The sequence below is a fragment of the Pistacia vera genome, unplaced genomic scaffold (assembly GCF_008641045.1).
Source record: "Pistacia vera cultivar Batoury unplaced genomic scaffold, PisVer_v2 Contig971, whole genome shotgun sequence".
Taxonomy (NCBI): Eukaryota; Viridiplantae; Streptophyta; class Magnoliopsida; order Sapindales; family Anacardiaceae; genus Pistacia; species Pistacia vera.
The window spans coordinates 531,402-546,241 of NW_022196858.1; the positions used below are offsets into that span (position 1 = coordinate 531,402).

Genomic DNA, 14,840 nt, shown 5'->3' on the forward strand with positions numbered 1-14,840 from the left:
TTGCATTTAATGGTAATTTTTAATTAAAATGTTATTTAAATGGAAAATGTTAAAAATGTGTATTAAAAAAACTAATAATTAACAAAGAAATTAATATAAAATAATTTAAACAAATTTTATAGAAGATTTGTGCAGAGACTATGTGACACAAAATGAATGAAAAAACTATGTGACACCAAATGAATAGAAGATTGAATAAAAAAAGTTAAATTCATTATATTCACTCTTTTATTTATTTTTTGTCATATTAATTTTGTACACAAATATTTTTAATATTTATTTTTACGTTTAACCTTACTCCTAATCAATAATGGAAGGAATCAATTTAACCTAATAATGAAAGTATTTTTTGAAATATTAAATAATATAATTTAAAGATTTTAGTATTTAAATCATGTTACAGCATTGTTTTTGCCTGAATGAAGAGAATCCAATGAATAATTACGTACCACCCAAGACACTATCTGAATCCGGATCCGGAGGAGCCACCATTAACGAAACAAAACGCTAAAAAATCAACGGTATATAAAAATCTATTTCTAGAAGATATATTAATTTCCAACAAAAAAAAGACATCCTCTTTTCTCTAACCAATTTCACGCCACTTTCGTCTCCCTCACTGTGCTACAACCTTTTTTTCTTTTACTTATAGTATTACTTTTCTCATATTCGTCAAAAACCACTACACAAGCTGGAATAACAGCACGCCGCCTGTTTCGTTTCTTACAGTAACATATACATATATATATAAAGCCGTGCAGAAAACCAGCAACGAACAACCAAACTTGTACGTACTTAGATGGTTTTCAGTTTGGTCAAACACAGCGTCTGTGTTGCATAGTTTCCTATAAATATGGATTCATCTGTCTCTTTCACTTGTAACACGTTTTCCTCTGTTATTGAATGGATTCAGTTAATGTTTCGTCCACTTCGTCTTCTTCTCTGAAATCGCGTTTCTTGGAACCTTCAAATTCTGGGATTTCGAGTATTAAACAGTTTTCGTCGGTGAGTTTTAGTTCAAGTTCAAGTTCGCGTTCCAGTTTTAGTAGCGGATCTCCAAGGAAAGATACTTTGATGGCGTCATCTACCGAGAACTTCAAACCGAAGATCGTCAATGGCCCCGCTGGTTATGTTCTTCAAGATGTTCCTCATTTATCTGATTATATTCCTGATCTTCCTGTAAGCCTTCTAATTTCTCTCTCTTTATTTCTTCTTTGTTTCTGTTAATTCTGTTACGAGTTCTGATTTCTTGCAGAGAAGCTGTTTTTACTTTTTAAATTATAAATGCACTTTATTGTGAAGTGTTTAAACTTTCTGATTTGCCACAAAATTGCTTCTAACATTGTGGTCAAGTTATTGCATTTCTTTCCTTTCCATTTTTTTTTTTCACTTGGCCTTAATTCTCAACTTTCTTGATCTTTAATCATATTGCCTTTTTTTTTTTTTTTTTAAATTTCTTGTGCAGACATATTGCAATCCACTGCAAGACAATCCCGCGTACTCGGTTGTTAAGTAAGTTGATGATTCCCATCACTTATATACTCTATAGATATTTTTCTTTTTGCTGTTTTTGGGAGTTGTATAATTTCTCAGGACTGTCGGTAACTGGATCAATTGTTCATTTTGCCAGGCAGTATTTTGTTCATGTGGATGATACCGTTCCACAAAAGGTCAGACTTCTTGTCTCTTGACTTCTTTTTTATTTATTTATTTTTTTAAATTTTAATCTTTATGTATATGTAAGGGATTTCTTCATACTAATTGCTTAGATAGTGGGATTTTGTCTTAGTTAGCTGTCATGTGAGTTCAGCGGTTTATTATTGAGAGTGAAAAGGGACTACCTGTTAATGCTAACGTAATTTGGACTTAGGGACAGATCTTGAAATAGTATTCTTACTGGCTGGTTCTTTCCAGAAACTCTGGACTCACATTGCAAAAGCTTAACATGGTTTCTCTTTTATCCATATGTGTGAGATTGAAAGATAGTTGTTTTTTTTTTCTCTGAGGAAGGCTGGAGTCAGTAGGGTGTATGTGCTTTAAGAGAAGAGACTGAAAGACCAAAACCAAAACGTTTTAAACTTAGATGTGATTATACTTTCCTTCTTTTGCAGATTGTTGTTCACAAGAATTCTCCTAGAGGAATTCACTTCCGACGAGCTGGACCTCGTCAAAAGGTATATATGTGCTTGTGACTTGTGGGGTGAGATCTGAAACTGAAATGATCAAGGACCAGCTCTGAATTTGAATATTATTTTGGATGGTTGGTGTTTCTCAGGTGTATTTTGAGTCCGATGAAGTTCATGCTTGTATTGTGACCTGTGGTGGTCTATGCCCTGGACTAAACACGGTGATTAGAGAGATAGTGTGCGGCCTCTACCATATGTACGGAGTGAAGAAAGTGCTGGGAATAGATGTAAGTGACTAAATATCCATATCTCCTCACTTTTTATAGTGGGACTGCCTGATTATTTTTGTGATTGTACCCGTGCTATGATTCTTGTTAATGTTGAACTGCATATATGGTGAACATGTACAGCTATTTACAGTTGAACTTGCACAAGGAAATGTGTTGGTGTACCTGTTGCCTATATACTGATATAGTTCCCCTGTTTTAGAAGGCATGGCAAAGTTATTTTCTTCATATCAACCGGAAGTTCTAAACTTTAGGTGTTTTTGTTAGGATCCCACATCGGGATCTCACATCCACCAAGTGTGGTACTTAAGCCTAGAGGTTCTCCCACCTATCAGGCCAGTCTTTTGGGTTGGACTCTTCCTTGATCTTGAATTCTAACATTGGTGTTTTTCATTGAGAGTTGGGCTGTGGAAAAGGCTACCTATAGTCTAGATTAAGGTGCAATGTGCATCGAATGATTAATAGGTGAGTGATAGCTGCCCAAAGGGGGGAAGGGTTACCGTCGGGTCAGTGTCGATAAAGTGAAAGTCAACGTGGATGTCGGCTCTTGAAGGGGGGTGCAATGTTAGGATCCCACATTGGGAGCTCATACCCACCAAGTGTGGTACTTAAGCCTAGAGGCTCTCCCTCCTATTAGACTAGTCTTTTGGGTTGGGCTCTTCCTTGGGCTTGAGTTCTAACAGTTTTCTCCCTTTTATTGTTTGTAAAAAAACAATTTTTTGCTATGCTGAATCGGGGTTGATATTTAAAAAAAAGTTACCTTTTACTGCCATTGTATATTTGTTAGTTAAAAGTGGTTTTTTAATTATGTATAATTTGGTCTTATTGTCAACTGATGAAGTAAGGGATTCTGTAGGGAGGATATAGAGGCTTCTATGCTAAGAACACAATTCCTTTAACACCCAAGGTCGTGAATGACATCCATAAACGCGGTGGAACTGTTCTTGGTACTTCACGAGGTGGCCATGATACCGCCAAGATAGTTGACAGCATTCAGGATCGAGGAATCAATCAGGTATGTCGGGAAGTTTTAATTCATCTTCTAAGTTGCTCTTCACTGAAGATTTCTATGCATTTATTATAACCTAGATACACCTATGCAAAAAATGGATTCTGATCTTTTGTTATTTGGCAACTCAGGTTTACATAATTGGAGGAGATGGTACCCTGAAAGGAGCATCTGTTATATATGAGGTAGTCTTCATTCTGTAAAATATTAATTGTTTAGAAGTTGATGTATATAAACTCATCAGTTTCTTGCTATTTTTCTTTAGGGTCTTGCTGGCTGTGACATTTTCTTTCCCTTTTTAATTTTTTAATTTTTTATGAAAGCATTAATTTTATCACTGAATCCTTGGAATTTACTGCAATCTATGTATATATTTAAATAAAATTACCTATTCTCTTCATTCAGGAAGTTAGAAAACGTGGTCTCAAAGTTGCGGTTGTTGGAATCCCCAAAACCATTGATAACGACATTCCGGTACCCTTCTTGCCTTTTCCAACTGCTGGAGTGTTGCTGAGTTAAATATGACACCTCATACTCAAATTGTGTACAACTGTTCATTATGTGACAGGTTATTGACAGGTCCTTTGGCTTTGACACTGCTGTTGAGGAGGCTCAACGTGCTATTAATGCAGCACATGTTGAAGCAGAAAGTATTGAAAATGGTATAGGAGTTGTGAAGTTGATGGGTCGCTATAGTGGTAAGCTCCTGTTTTGTCAGAAACCTTAATCAATATATGAATCGGAATGTATGTATTTGGTTGACTAGAAATTACAGGATAGAAATTTTTTAACTTTTGCTTCTTAAGATTGGTCATGCTTACAATTCTAACATTAGCTATCTGGATTACAATATCTTTCTATTGCATTGACCCATGGCTGTTAGCAATATAGAAATCCAAATTTAAATGGCTGGACATTGTAAGTCCTATATAAATGTGGCGTTTCTATCGCAATGTCATTTTCCCATCTTTATTTATCGTTGATCTTGTTAATATTTCATTGTGGCGGACTGTTTGCCTCTTGATGAGTTTTTGTCTGTGCAAATAACTTATAAGCAAATGACTAGTCATTTCAATTGGTTAGTTATGATTTAGACTGATTAAAACTATTTTGTGGTTATGGGAGACTTTCAAAAAATTTCCCCTTTATACTAACTTTTTGTGGTTCATTTCTTAATTGAACGCAAATTTTTAATTGTTTAACACTCTTAATCTAAACTTAATGAATGGTGCAGGGTTTATTGCAATGTATGCTACTCTTGCAAGCCGTGATGTCGAATGTTGCCTAATTCCTGAGTCACCCTTTTATCTTGAAGGGGAGGGTGGACTTTTTGAATATATTGAGAAACGAGTAAAAGAAGACGGACATATGGTTATTGTGATAGCGGAAGGTGCTGGACAGGACTTGGTTTCTGAGAGCACGAGTTCAATGTCCCAGCAGGATGCTTCAGGAAACAAAGCCCTCCAAGATGTTGGGCTGTGGATATCACAGAAAATTAAGGTATCTATCATTTCTCTTTCCTTGCTCTGCAGTCTTTTTTCTTTTGACAGTATCAACTTAGAAGCCCTCTAAACTAACTTTTGTTTGTCAATTTATTTAATATGAAATAGTTGCAGATAATTTAATTGGTCAAATTCTGGTGTTTTGCAGGATCATTTTTCAAAGCAGAAAAAGATGGTCATAAACCTTAAATATATTGGTTGGTACTTGTTAATTTTCGTGCTCTTATATTTGATTCAATAGGATTGTCATTTCCTGGTATGTTAAAGCATTATACTTGGGCTGTCTGGCAGATCCTACTTACATGATTCGTGCTATTCGAAGCAATGCATCTGATAATGTGTACTGCACACTTCTTGCTCAAAGTGCTGTACATGGAGCCATGGCAGGGTACACTGGCTATACAAGCGGGCTCGTCAATGGCAGACAAACTTATATACCCTTCTATGTGAGTTCACCGGATAATCATTCACATTTGTTGGATTTGACAATTTTCAAAGTTTCTATATATGTGATGTTATGGGAGTAAAAGTTTTTTTAATTTTTGAACTTCTGATATGCAGCGAATCAATGAAAAACAGAATAAGGTTGTGATTACTGATAGGATGTGGGCAAGGCTGCTGTCTTCAACAAATCAGCCAAGCTTTTTGAGTCTGAAAGATGTGATTGAGGACAAGAAAGAGGAAGTGCCACAAACTCAATTGTTGGAGGATGACATTAGTTGTGATGAGAATTTGGAGGTGAACAAAGAGATTAGCTACAGTATGTGATTTGAATGAGATTGGTACTACAAAGCTTCGTATATTAATCAAACAACTGTTTGGGCTGCGGTTAGGATAGGCAGCTCCCTTGACGTTTCTCATGTAATGCGTGAAGAAGGGAAGTCAAATATTTGTATGAACTATGAAATATGATTAATTATTAGAATATGCAGCTCCCTTGAAGTTTCTCATGTAGTGGGCGAAGAAGGGAAGTCAAATATTTGTATGAACTATGAAATATGATTATAAGAATATCCTCAACTATTTACTATTTAGTATTGGATCAAGATTCTCTCTACTTGATCCAATTATGCAAGGTGTATAATTGTTATATTCTTCAAACATAGTGATCGTGTTTTGTTGGAGATTATATGATTTAAGATAAAATTCCAAAAGCAAATTTAATTAAAAATGAAGATGGGTGTGATTTATGTATTACATGTTTCAGTCAAGACCAAATCACCAAATGTGAAAATTTGCCAAGGAGGTTGTTTGCTATTTCATCCATTGGAGCAAAGGAATTTTTTTCTTTTATCATCCCCAAATAAAATAAAAAATTAAAGTGAATTCATTCAATTATTTATATTGGGGATGATCGGTTTAGGGTATTTTGAATTTTTTGAAGGAATCATAACCGATTGGTTCCTAAGATTTGGAATCGGAATCGGTTGGTTTCGATTCCTAGAAACCTAGAATCAGAATTGAAACATAAGTTTCGGTTCCTGGTACTCGAGTTATTTTTACCCCCGTACTACTTATAAAAAATGCAAATACACCTTAGAAAAGTACAAATACACCCCTAATAGTTTACAAAAATTATATTTAGTCCCGATTCTTACTTGGGTACCAAGGCCTCGGTTTCGGTTCTAGTTTTCGGTTTCAGCACTATAGAATCCAGAAGCAGACCTAAGAATTCCTGATTCCAATTTTCTAGAATCGGAATCGGACCCTTTTTTGTTTTGATTCTACCCTTTACTCATGCTCACCCCTAATTTATCCTTCCCAAATAAAATCTCAAATTTCTCACTTGAGGGGAGAAATTCGGGACATCATCAATAATATTAGTAGTCTGAGTCTTTTTACTTCAAAATTTTAATATTATTAATTAAATTTTTTATTTAAAAAGAAGAAAAGGTCTACGGACTACGGTTACCAACTTAACGAATGGCAAAAAGAGTAAATTTGGTTTCCTATTGGGAAAAATAAACTAAACACGGCTTCAAGGTCTGAGGTTTAGTATCAGAACCAGAAGTTGAGTAGATCAAGAAAGAAGATGGGGATCAGATTCATATTGATGGTCAACAAACAAGGCCAGACCCGTCTCGCCCAATACTACGAATGGCTCACCCTCGAAGAACGACGCGCTCTTGAGGGGGAAATTGTTCGCAAATGTCTCGCTCGCACCGAGCAACAGGTTCAGATCCTCACAATTCTAATCCAATCGCCCTTTATCTTTTTTTTTTTTTTTTTTTTTTTTTTTATTACTCTCCAATTCATAATTCTAAATATATAAACCATTTTGAATTGCTACTTGCAGATTTCATTATTAAGGCTTCTTTCTAGCTAATTTATAACTGTTTTATATTTTTGTATGTGAGAACAGTGTTCTTTTGTCGAGCATCGCAACTATAAAATCGTGTACAGGCGCTATGCATCGCTGTTTTTCTTAGTCGGAGTTGACAATGATGAAGTAAGTTTAACGCTTTATTCACCTGTTTTAGGAACGGTGCACTTGTACCTTTTTAAGATAATTGTGGCATCAAATATATGGAATTAATTTGAAAAAAATGGTAGGTTTTGAATTAAAAGTATTTTGAAAACCATTTTCCTTTGGGTGACATAGCTTACACATTCTAATTCACTCGCCTGCATCTGGCTGGTGCATTTATTTGTATGATATCAAAGCTTTCTTGCATTACATTGTCTTTGGTTTTAGTTTTTCCAAATTTATTGAAAGAGAGATTATTTCTATTTGGAGATGATATCTTCAGCGTGTAGTTTCAATTAATATTTTGTGAATTACTTTGTTTTAATATCAAGTAATACTATTAAACCAAATTGAGATGGCAATTCAATTGTTATGACTTGTGAATATGTTTGAAGGTGCCTGATTGTCATCTACGGAGTTTTTTATTCTTTTTAGAAAGTCCAGTTATGCGACTTGTATCTATCATGTCAGTGACTAACTTATATATCAGATTAGAGTCTAAATGGTTCATTATTTGTTCCCCATTTTGATCCCCTCAAACGATCTTAGTGTCGGATTAATGATTAACAAGGAAAAAAGAAATCCTGGTTCCTATCATAATTGTTTCATTATCGCTCATCCATATGTTAGTATAATTCAATCTCTATCTTAGTTGGATATAAGTCTTCAGATAAGAAGATAGGATGTATAGCATTACTCTAAAAAATTTGCTACAGATCTCTGTTACAGATAGTCTTGTCCAGTAAAAGAATTTATGAAAGGAGAAAATATTAACTAACAAAAGTACTAGTACTGAATTTTTTGCTGAAAACTGAGGGTCTGTGTCATGTACAAAATGATAAGAATGATCAATGAAGATTGATGATATTAGCTCAATTTGTCATTATTTTAGGAAATAGGTGGGTTTTATTCAAAATAAAAATAAAAAGAATGTTTGAAGATGTTTATGTTATGTATGAATTTAATTGAAGCTTAGTGCTTATCTGATTTTGTTGATCTCTCACTTGTCTGGTGACCACCACTCACCACCAAACATTTCTTTCTCTACGTTTCATTATCCTTTTTTTTCTTCTTTAATTATTATTTTAAAATTTTACCTTCCATGTTGCAGAATGAGCTAGCAATTTTGGAATTCATACACTTGTTAGTAGAAACCATGGATCGTCATTTTGGCAATGTGGTAAGATCTCTCATGAGATGAATTTAAATTTATGACTTAAGTTACCATGCTTGTCGATTTGGTTTTCATCGATGTATATGCTATTTACAATTTTAGAAAAAGTTGATTTCATTCAAATTTTCTGTATGGTTATAATTATGCAGTGTGAGTTAGACATCATGTTCCATTTAGAGAAAGCACATTTCATGCTGGAAGAAATGGTAATGAACGGATGTATTGTAGAGACAAGCAAGTCAAACATTCTGTCACCAATACAGCTGATGGACAAATCATCCTGAATAGTTTTGTGCAGTTGGTTTTTGTACGAGTTTCATGATGTTTTTGCGGCTTGTTTATGTTTTCTATTGTACAATAAAGTTTAAACAATATCAGATCTTTCATAAGTTAACATTCATTAGTTGATTGTTTGATTCATTATTGATTAAGTTGATGGATAATAAACAATCAGCTAAATACTTTAGTTTGAAGAATCTTCTTTAAGATGTACTTCAACAATTATAATCTGATTAATGCAAGTGTTGAGCTATCCTAACAACGAGCTCTGCCCAGTCTCCATCTGAAAACAAGTATATACATCTAGGCTGCTGGCCTCATTTCTTGCTTTACATCTTTTCTTCAAGATTGATTAGATTCACAGATTACTGCCAATCACATAATTCTTGTTCAAACTATATATGGTAGTTGGTACAGTTAAGATTAGCAGATTTACTGATGCCTATATGCTACTGAAGTCAAAAACCATGAAGCAGACCCTTGTAATCTCAATTCTTAATTGCAGGTAGAGGCCCCAAAATAATATGGCTAAAAAAGAATGTGTAAGCATCTAAATGTATTTCCAACCAAGGCTTGAACGAGGCCACAATTCATTAATTTATTGAACAATAATCTGAAAATGTTTGATCATACAATTTCCTTGGTGGTTGAGGAGATGTTCCAATAGAAGTAGCCCCAATTGACATAAACGCACGAAATATCAAAGCCTCTACATAACAATAACTATACAGCAAAGCTTGTGAGCAAAGCCAGCTAATTGCTTTTTTCCTTTTGCTATGTGTTTCTACCTGAACATAAATACCAAATCAAATGGCTGCTGGCCTCCCATTCTTTCTAGGGTCGCTCACTGCTGTGAGTGTTCCATGGAATATTAGAGCATTATTAATATCTTTTCCAATTTTTCTGCCTATCTTGATGGGGTTTTGCAGGTTTTGAACAACAAACTGAACAATAGCTCCCCCTGCTTTAGCCTCCAGTTGGTGACCCCTCTCTTCCAAGAAAAGCTTTCTTTCGTCAGTGAGCTCAATGTGATCGCCATCAATTACAGTCCAGTTTTCATACAAAACCATATTTGGTATTAGCTGCAGAAAAGTAAGGTAAAATCAGGAGCTGTTTCTGAAATTTGTTAGATGATACATGTTAATAGGAAGCAGTTATGAACCTTGTGGTAGACCCTTGGATTCTGGACAGCAGCTAAAGGTTCCATCCCCAAGATAAAATGGTTGAGAAAAACTTGGGTTACTGCTGGAATAATGTTCATTCCACCACTTCCTCCAATAACCCCAGCCAGCTGATTATCCTGCCATGGAAGGACATAAAAGTGACGTTTATTTCAAAACAAGACTTCAAAGAAAATAGAGCAATTGAATTTCTTAACTACTTCTCTATTAAGGAGCACAATTCTAGTTTATAGAGTAGCATGTAAAGTCAAGATCACTTCTACCTTTTCTGAGAGTAAAGATCTGAGTAATAAGAAATATGAACTGGGTGACATAAGTGTACCTTAGTAACGATTACAGGCGTCATAGAAGACAACGGTCTCTTGTTTGATTTAATAAAATTTGCTGGAGCAGGTGGTAGCTTATCAGGGGATATCTCTGAGGGTATTGAGAAGTCACCCATCTCATTATTGAACACAATGCCAGTAGAAGGAGAGAGTATCCCTGCTCCAAAAGGATAATTCACTGTTGTTGTCATAGACACAGCATTTCGATCAGCATCTACAATACAGAAATGGCTTGTTCCATGATCTCTAAGCTGACTCCACCTGCCCATTGAGGACTCAAACAATTCACACTCATGAATTCATGACAACACCACCGAAAGTTATGCTAGCAAACCTTAGATTTTTGCAGTTATCATACCTGTACATATAGTAGTCAGGAGAGAAAGTGGTGTTATCAAAAATTTTTTGCTGAATTTGCTTGGCATAAGATGGTGAAAGCATTTCAGACACAGATTCGTTTACGTCAACAAAATTAGGGTCACCTAAGTTCATTCGAGCAGCAAACATGTGTTTAAGCGCTTCAATTAATCTATGTAGACCAAGATTACCTTTTGCAGCATCTGAACTTCCATAGCTATCAAAGATGTTTAAAACCTGTTTCCAATCAATATTTAGAGCAATCACATCCACATACTTTCACAATTATGAAAAGAAATAATATACAGTGTCCAGGAAACGCAGGGAAAGGAAAAAATTTTACCCACCATGGACATCCCAACTGTTCCACTCGATGGAGGTGGCATTCCATATACAGTGTAGCCCATCACATTTGCAGACATTGCATCCACTACATCGACCTTGTAATTCCTTAAATCCTCCATTGTTAAAATCCCACCAGCCTCTCTCACATCTTTCACTAACTTCTCACCAACAATTCCATTATAGAAGGCTCGTGGTCCTTGTTCTGCCACTGCCTCTAGGCTTTGAGATAGCTTAACATTGTAGCAAGTATCACCTGCTTGTAACAACTTCCCATTTGGTGCAAACACTTTCCTTAAGCCTCGGTCATTCATGATCATTTCTGCATTATTAGCTATGTGTAATCCAAGATATGAAGCAACTACAAAACCATCTTTGGCAAGTTTTATGGCAGGTCGGAATAGAGTGCTCCAAGCCAAACGCCCATGTTTCAACCAAGCTTCATGAAGGCCAGCTATCTCACCTGGAACTCCCATAGATAGTGCACCAAAATACTTGGCTTTGGGATTGTTTTCATACATATTCTGTTTGTTGACAGTAACAATGTTAACAACCAAAAAAACAACTTGAACTAGTATATATTTGCAGAAAGAGAGAATTATGAACCTGCGAAGCAGCAAGAGGGGCGGTTTCTCTCATGTCAAAAGCTTGAGTTTGGGAGGTCGATGAAGAAAGAACAATCATAAATCCCCCGCCTCCTATTCCACTTGCCATTGGATTAACAACACCAAGGCAGAATGCAGTGGCGACAGCAGCATCAACGGCATGCCCTCCGTGTCTAAGCATTGAAGCACCAATTTCAGAACAACGAGCATCATCAGCTGCAACAACACCTTGCTCTGACTCAACGATATCAGCATTATTAAATTCAATCCTTCCATTGTACTTGTTTTCTTCTCTCAGTAACCAACAGCTTAAGTCATCTTTGAATATGAGGCCTACAACTGAAATGCAAACAATATGTTCAGCAATGAATTGATTACAATGACTAACTAAGAATAAAAATTGTAAGCAAATAAGCAAACCTAGCTTCAATTCTAGCTTCACTATGACATGATTAAGATCTAAACAAAATTTAATCTTCAACCACCCAACCTGGAGCTTAAGCTCATAAGATAAGGTAAAAAAAGACATTCCTTCATCTTCATGAAGATAAAAATAGAATTTGGATGGTATTTAATCAGATTCACATGTCAATTGATGATATGGCTAGTTAAGACCATCAATTTGGGATTTCTTCTAAGAGATAATCTAAGGTGTCTTTACCAAACAAAGTTGATCGGCAAGAAAAAAAGAAAAAAGAAGAAGAAGAAAGACAATGAATGAATAGAAAAGAGTTAAAGTTTAGAAATTGATTGTGCATGAAATGAAAAAGTTGGAGAGTGTAGTGATATCCATTCAGCTGGAAAAAGATAGCCACAACCCACGTTAAAATTCACACAAATCTGAAACCATAATCTTAGGATTAATATCTTAACTAACAAAAACTAAAAATATTACGAAATGCATTCCTACTGCATAAATGTTTCCCAAACTCATTTAGTTTGCTAAAAAAATCAATCCATCCAAAAAGCCCAGAAGAGAGAAACTAAAGAATTAACAGTTTTGACTTTAAAAAGAGATGGGTGAAGAAGAGAACTAACATGATATGGTTAATAATAGACAAAGCAGCCACAGAATTCTGGTCCAGCCCTTGTTCTTATTAGTCGTAGAAGAGGGATAATTACTGGGCAGAAGTGGAGCATCCATTTTTCACAGTTAGAAGAGAAGAAGAAGCAGAGGTGTTAGTTGTAAATGGTGGAGGTTGAAGAGTTGGTGATTGTCGTTGTTCCTTACAAGTTGTATATTTGAATATTTTAATCCTGTATATTGTGTCAGCAATGGAATCAGCCTTCAACTCAAATTCAATCCAGAGTTGGTGCAGTTCTTCTGAAATGATGTTCTCTCGTGGACCCAAATCCCAATCAAGTTTTGCCACCATCAAATTGCATTTGTCGAATAGGAATCTCCATGACGACTTCGTTTTGACAACTTTAAAGCAGAATAAAAATTATAAACTAGTGCAAATATCCATCACATGGGTAATTGGATTCTTCTCTTTCCTTTTTATTTTATTTATTCTTTTAAGGGGAATCTCCATAAAGGTGTGGGAGTGAGGGATATTTTCACATTAAAAATAAAAATGTGTTAAATAAAAAATAATTTTTATTTTTATCCAAATAAAAAGGGGTAAATAGTCAAACAGTGAAAAGAATAAAAATAAGTAATGAAAATGAGTAGCGTTGATTTTAGAGGGATGAGAATTCAGATATTGAAAAGGAAAAATATTTATTGGATACGCAATTAAATTAACGTTGGCAATGACGTCAATTTTCAATCTATGAGATTCACGGACTCAGATTGAATAATTACAAATATATCTTAATAAGACAAAAATTCATCATTATTATTATTAATAATAGAGTAAACGACTTGTTCCCACCCAAATTTTTATCGAAATCCCAAGTTTTTACCTGTTTCATTTATTTAGATACCCACCCTTCAAACAACGCCGTTAATTAATTTTAGTTCTAACCTAGATGTAGAAGATGTTATTACCATCCTACCCTTAAAAAATAAATTAATAAATTATTTTGTAACCCTCTCATTAGTAGAATTAGAAAATAATTATCTTACTTTCAAATTTATTTTAATGACACCCTCTTCTTTACTTCACATCATCCCCATCTCCGACCACCCAGCCACAGCCACTACCACCACCACCGCCACCCAGCCATTGCCATCACTGCCACCCAGCCACTATCACCACCTAGCCTTTTTTTTTTAAAAAAAATCTACCCTTTTTTATTTATAAAAAAATTAAAATAAATGAAAAACAAAAATCAACAAAATCTACCAACGTTGTCAACCAACAAACCGCCGTCGACATTAACACAGAAAATGGGGGGCTGCCTGCTGCTGTGCGCAAAGGCAGGCACAAAACAGGCGCGTCTTGGAAGGGCTCGCTAGCGCGCGTTGGCTGTGGCGTGCGTTTGGTGAAGTGGGTGTCTGGGTTGGTTGAGGCAAAACAGAAAACAGGTGGTGAGCAGGTGAAGTTAGGAGAGTGATCAGCGGTGGTTGGTTGGGTTCTTCGACCAGAATCAAAGCAAAAACACTCCAAATAATCAATCAACCAATACCCAAGCTTCAATTTCATCAAAAATCCAACCTTCAACAACAAATTTCAACAAAACGCAAAAACCCTAGGTTGAGTGGCGGACGATGAACAGTGGCTGCCGTGGTCGGAGAGGATGGGGGGTTTTGTAGGGAAGAAGCCGATAAGTTGGGGGGTGGTGGTGGGAGGGGTTTTGGCCGCCCAAATCGGCCGAAATCCGGCAAAGAACGGTTGCATGACGCCGTTGCTGTGGCCGGAGAACAGCGTGTGCAGTGCGGGGTAAAAGGGTGGGGTTTTGATGGTGGGACGCCAGGGGTTCTTTTGGTGGTGACGGGGAACACCAACAATGCCAGATTCCAGCCAAATCCGACCTAAGACGGGAATGCTCGCGGCTGGGAAAATTCGCGAAAAAGGGCCAAATCCGGCCAAAAATACGATCGATGAGGCAAGAAGGCTATGCAATCAGGCTTGGGGTGATGAATTCTGTCGGTTTTGGCAAAGAATCCAGCTGGATTCAGCTCAAATCGGCCGGCAGTAGGCCGACAGGTGAGCCCAGTGGTGGCTAGTTGAGAGAAAAAATTCAGGGCCATTAGGACAGGAAGTGCAAAATGACAACTTTACCCTTGGACCGTTATT

General features: G+C 36.0%; 3 protein-coding genes across 4 annotated transcripts; 2 read left to right on the plus strand and 1 right to left on the minus strand.

Moving 5' to 3' along the window:
• Positions 1-585: 585 nt before the first annotated feature.
• LOC116121257 (ATP-dependent 6-phosphofructokinase 3-like) lies at positions 586-5,999 on the plus strand. 2 transcript variants are annotated; one of them, XM_031407221.1, is made up of 14 exons: positions 588-787; positions 914-1,179; positions 1,466-1,512; positions 1,631-1,670; positions 2,112-2,174; positions 2,276-2,413; positions 3,270-3,428; positions 3,554-3,607; positions 3,828-3,896; positions 3,991-4,120; positions 4,657-4,922; positions 5,073-5,121; positions 5,216-5,370; positions 5,486-5,999. In XM_031407221.1, exons 2-14 carry the CDS (start codon positions 1,075-1,077, stop codon positions 5,690-5,692), a joined length of 1,482 nt encoding a protein of 493 aa, XP_031263081.1. In that variant the 5' UTR covers positions 588-787; positions 914-1,074; the 3' UTR covers positions 5,693-5,999. The 2 variants fall into 2 exon arrangements, with proteins under 2 accessions (XP_031263080.1, XP_031263081.1); XM_031407220.1 differs by having other exon boundaries at positions 586-1,179.
• Positions 6,000-6,845: 846 nt separating this feature from the next.
• LOC116121266 (AP-4 complex subunit sigma) lies at positions 6,846-9,031 on the plus strand. The gene is made up of 4 exons (XM_031407229.1): positions 6,846-7,097; positions 7,287-7,373; positions 8,503-8,571; positions 8,715-9,031. Exons 1-4 carry the CDS (start codon positions 6,957-6,959, stop codon positions 8,847-8,849), a joined length of 432 nt encoding a protein of 143 aa, XP_031263089.1. The 5' UTR covers positions 6,846-6,956; the 3' UTR covers positions 8,850-9,031.
• Positions 9,032-9,401: 370 nt separating this feature from the next.
• LOC116121265 (glutathione hydrolase 3) lies at positions 9,402-13,030 on the minus strand. The gene is made up of 7 exons (XM_031407228.1): positions 12,694-13,030; positions 11,657-11,994; positions 11,056-11,574; positions 10,710-10,945; positions 10,348-10,612; positions 10,007-10,144; positions 9,402-9,926 (listed from the first exon to the last, which is right to left on the minus strand). The coding sequence occupies exons 1-7, from the start codon at positions 12,797-12,799 to the stop codon at positions 9,651-9,653; spliced, it is 1,878 nt and encodes a 625-aa protein (XP_031263088.1). The 5' UTR covers positions 12,800-13,030; the 3' UTR covers positions 9,402-9,650.
• Positions 13,031-14,840: the final 1,810 nt, after the last annotated feature.

Excerpts from the sequence above, each read along its gene's own strand:
- LOC116121257 (XM_031407220.1), top strand. The coding sequence starts at position 904 with ATGGATTCAGTTAATGTTTCGTCCACTTCGTCTTCTTCTCTGAAATCG. Across the intron at positions 3,608-3,827 it reads GAGCATCTGTTATATATGAG|GAAGTTAGAAAACGTGGTCT; the intron begins GTAGTCTTCATT and ends CTCTTCATTCAG. Across the intron at positions 5,122-5,215 it reads CATAAACCTTAAATATATTG|ATCCTACTTACATGATTCGT; the intron begins GTTGGTACTTGT and ends GCTGTCTGGCAG.
- LOC116121266 (XM_031407229.1), top strand. The coding sequence starts at position 6,957 with ATGGGGATCAGATTCATATTGATGGTCAACAAACAAGGCCAGACCCGT. Across the intron at positions 7,374-8,502 it reads TCGGAGTTGACAATGATGAA|AATGAGCTAGCAATTTTGGA; the intron begins GTAAGTTTAACG and ends TCCATGTTGCAG. Across the intron at positions 8,572-8,714 it reads ATCGTCATTTTGGCAATGTG|TGTGAGTTAGACATCATGTT; the intron begins GTAAGATCTCTC and ends ATAATTATGCAG.
- LOC116121265 (XM_031407228.1), bottom strand. The coding sequence starts at position 12,799 with ATGGATGCTCCACTTCTGCCCAGTAATTATCCCTCTTCTACGACTAAT. Across the intron at positions 11,575-11,656 it reads CCCCTCTTGCTGCTTCGCAG|AATATGTATGAAAACAATCC; the intron begins GTTCATAATTCT and ends GTCAACAAACAG. Across the intron at positions 10,145-10,347 it reads CGCCTGTAATCGTTACTAAG|GATAATCAGCTGGCTGGGGT; the intron begins GTACACTTATGT and ends CTTCCATGGCAG.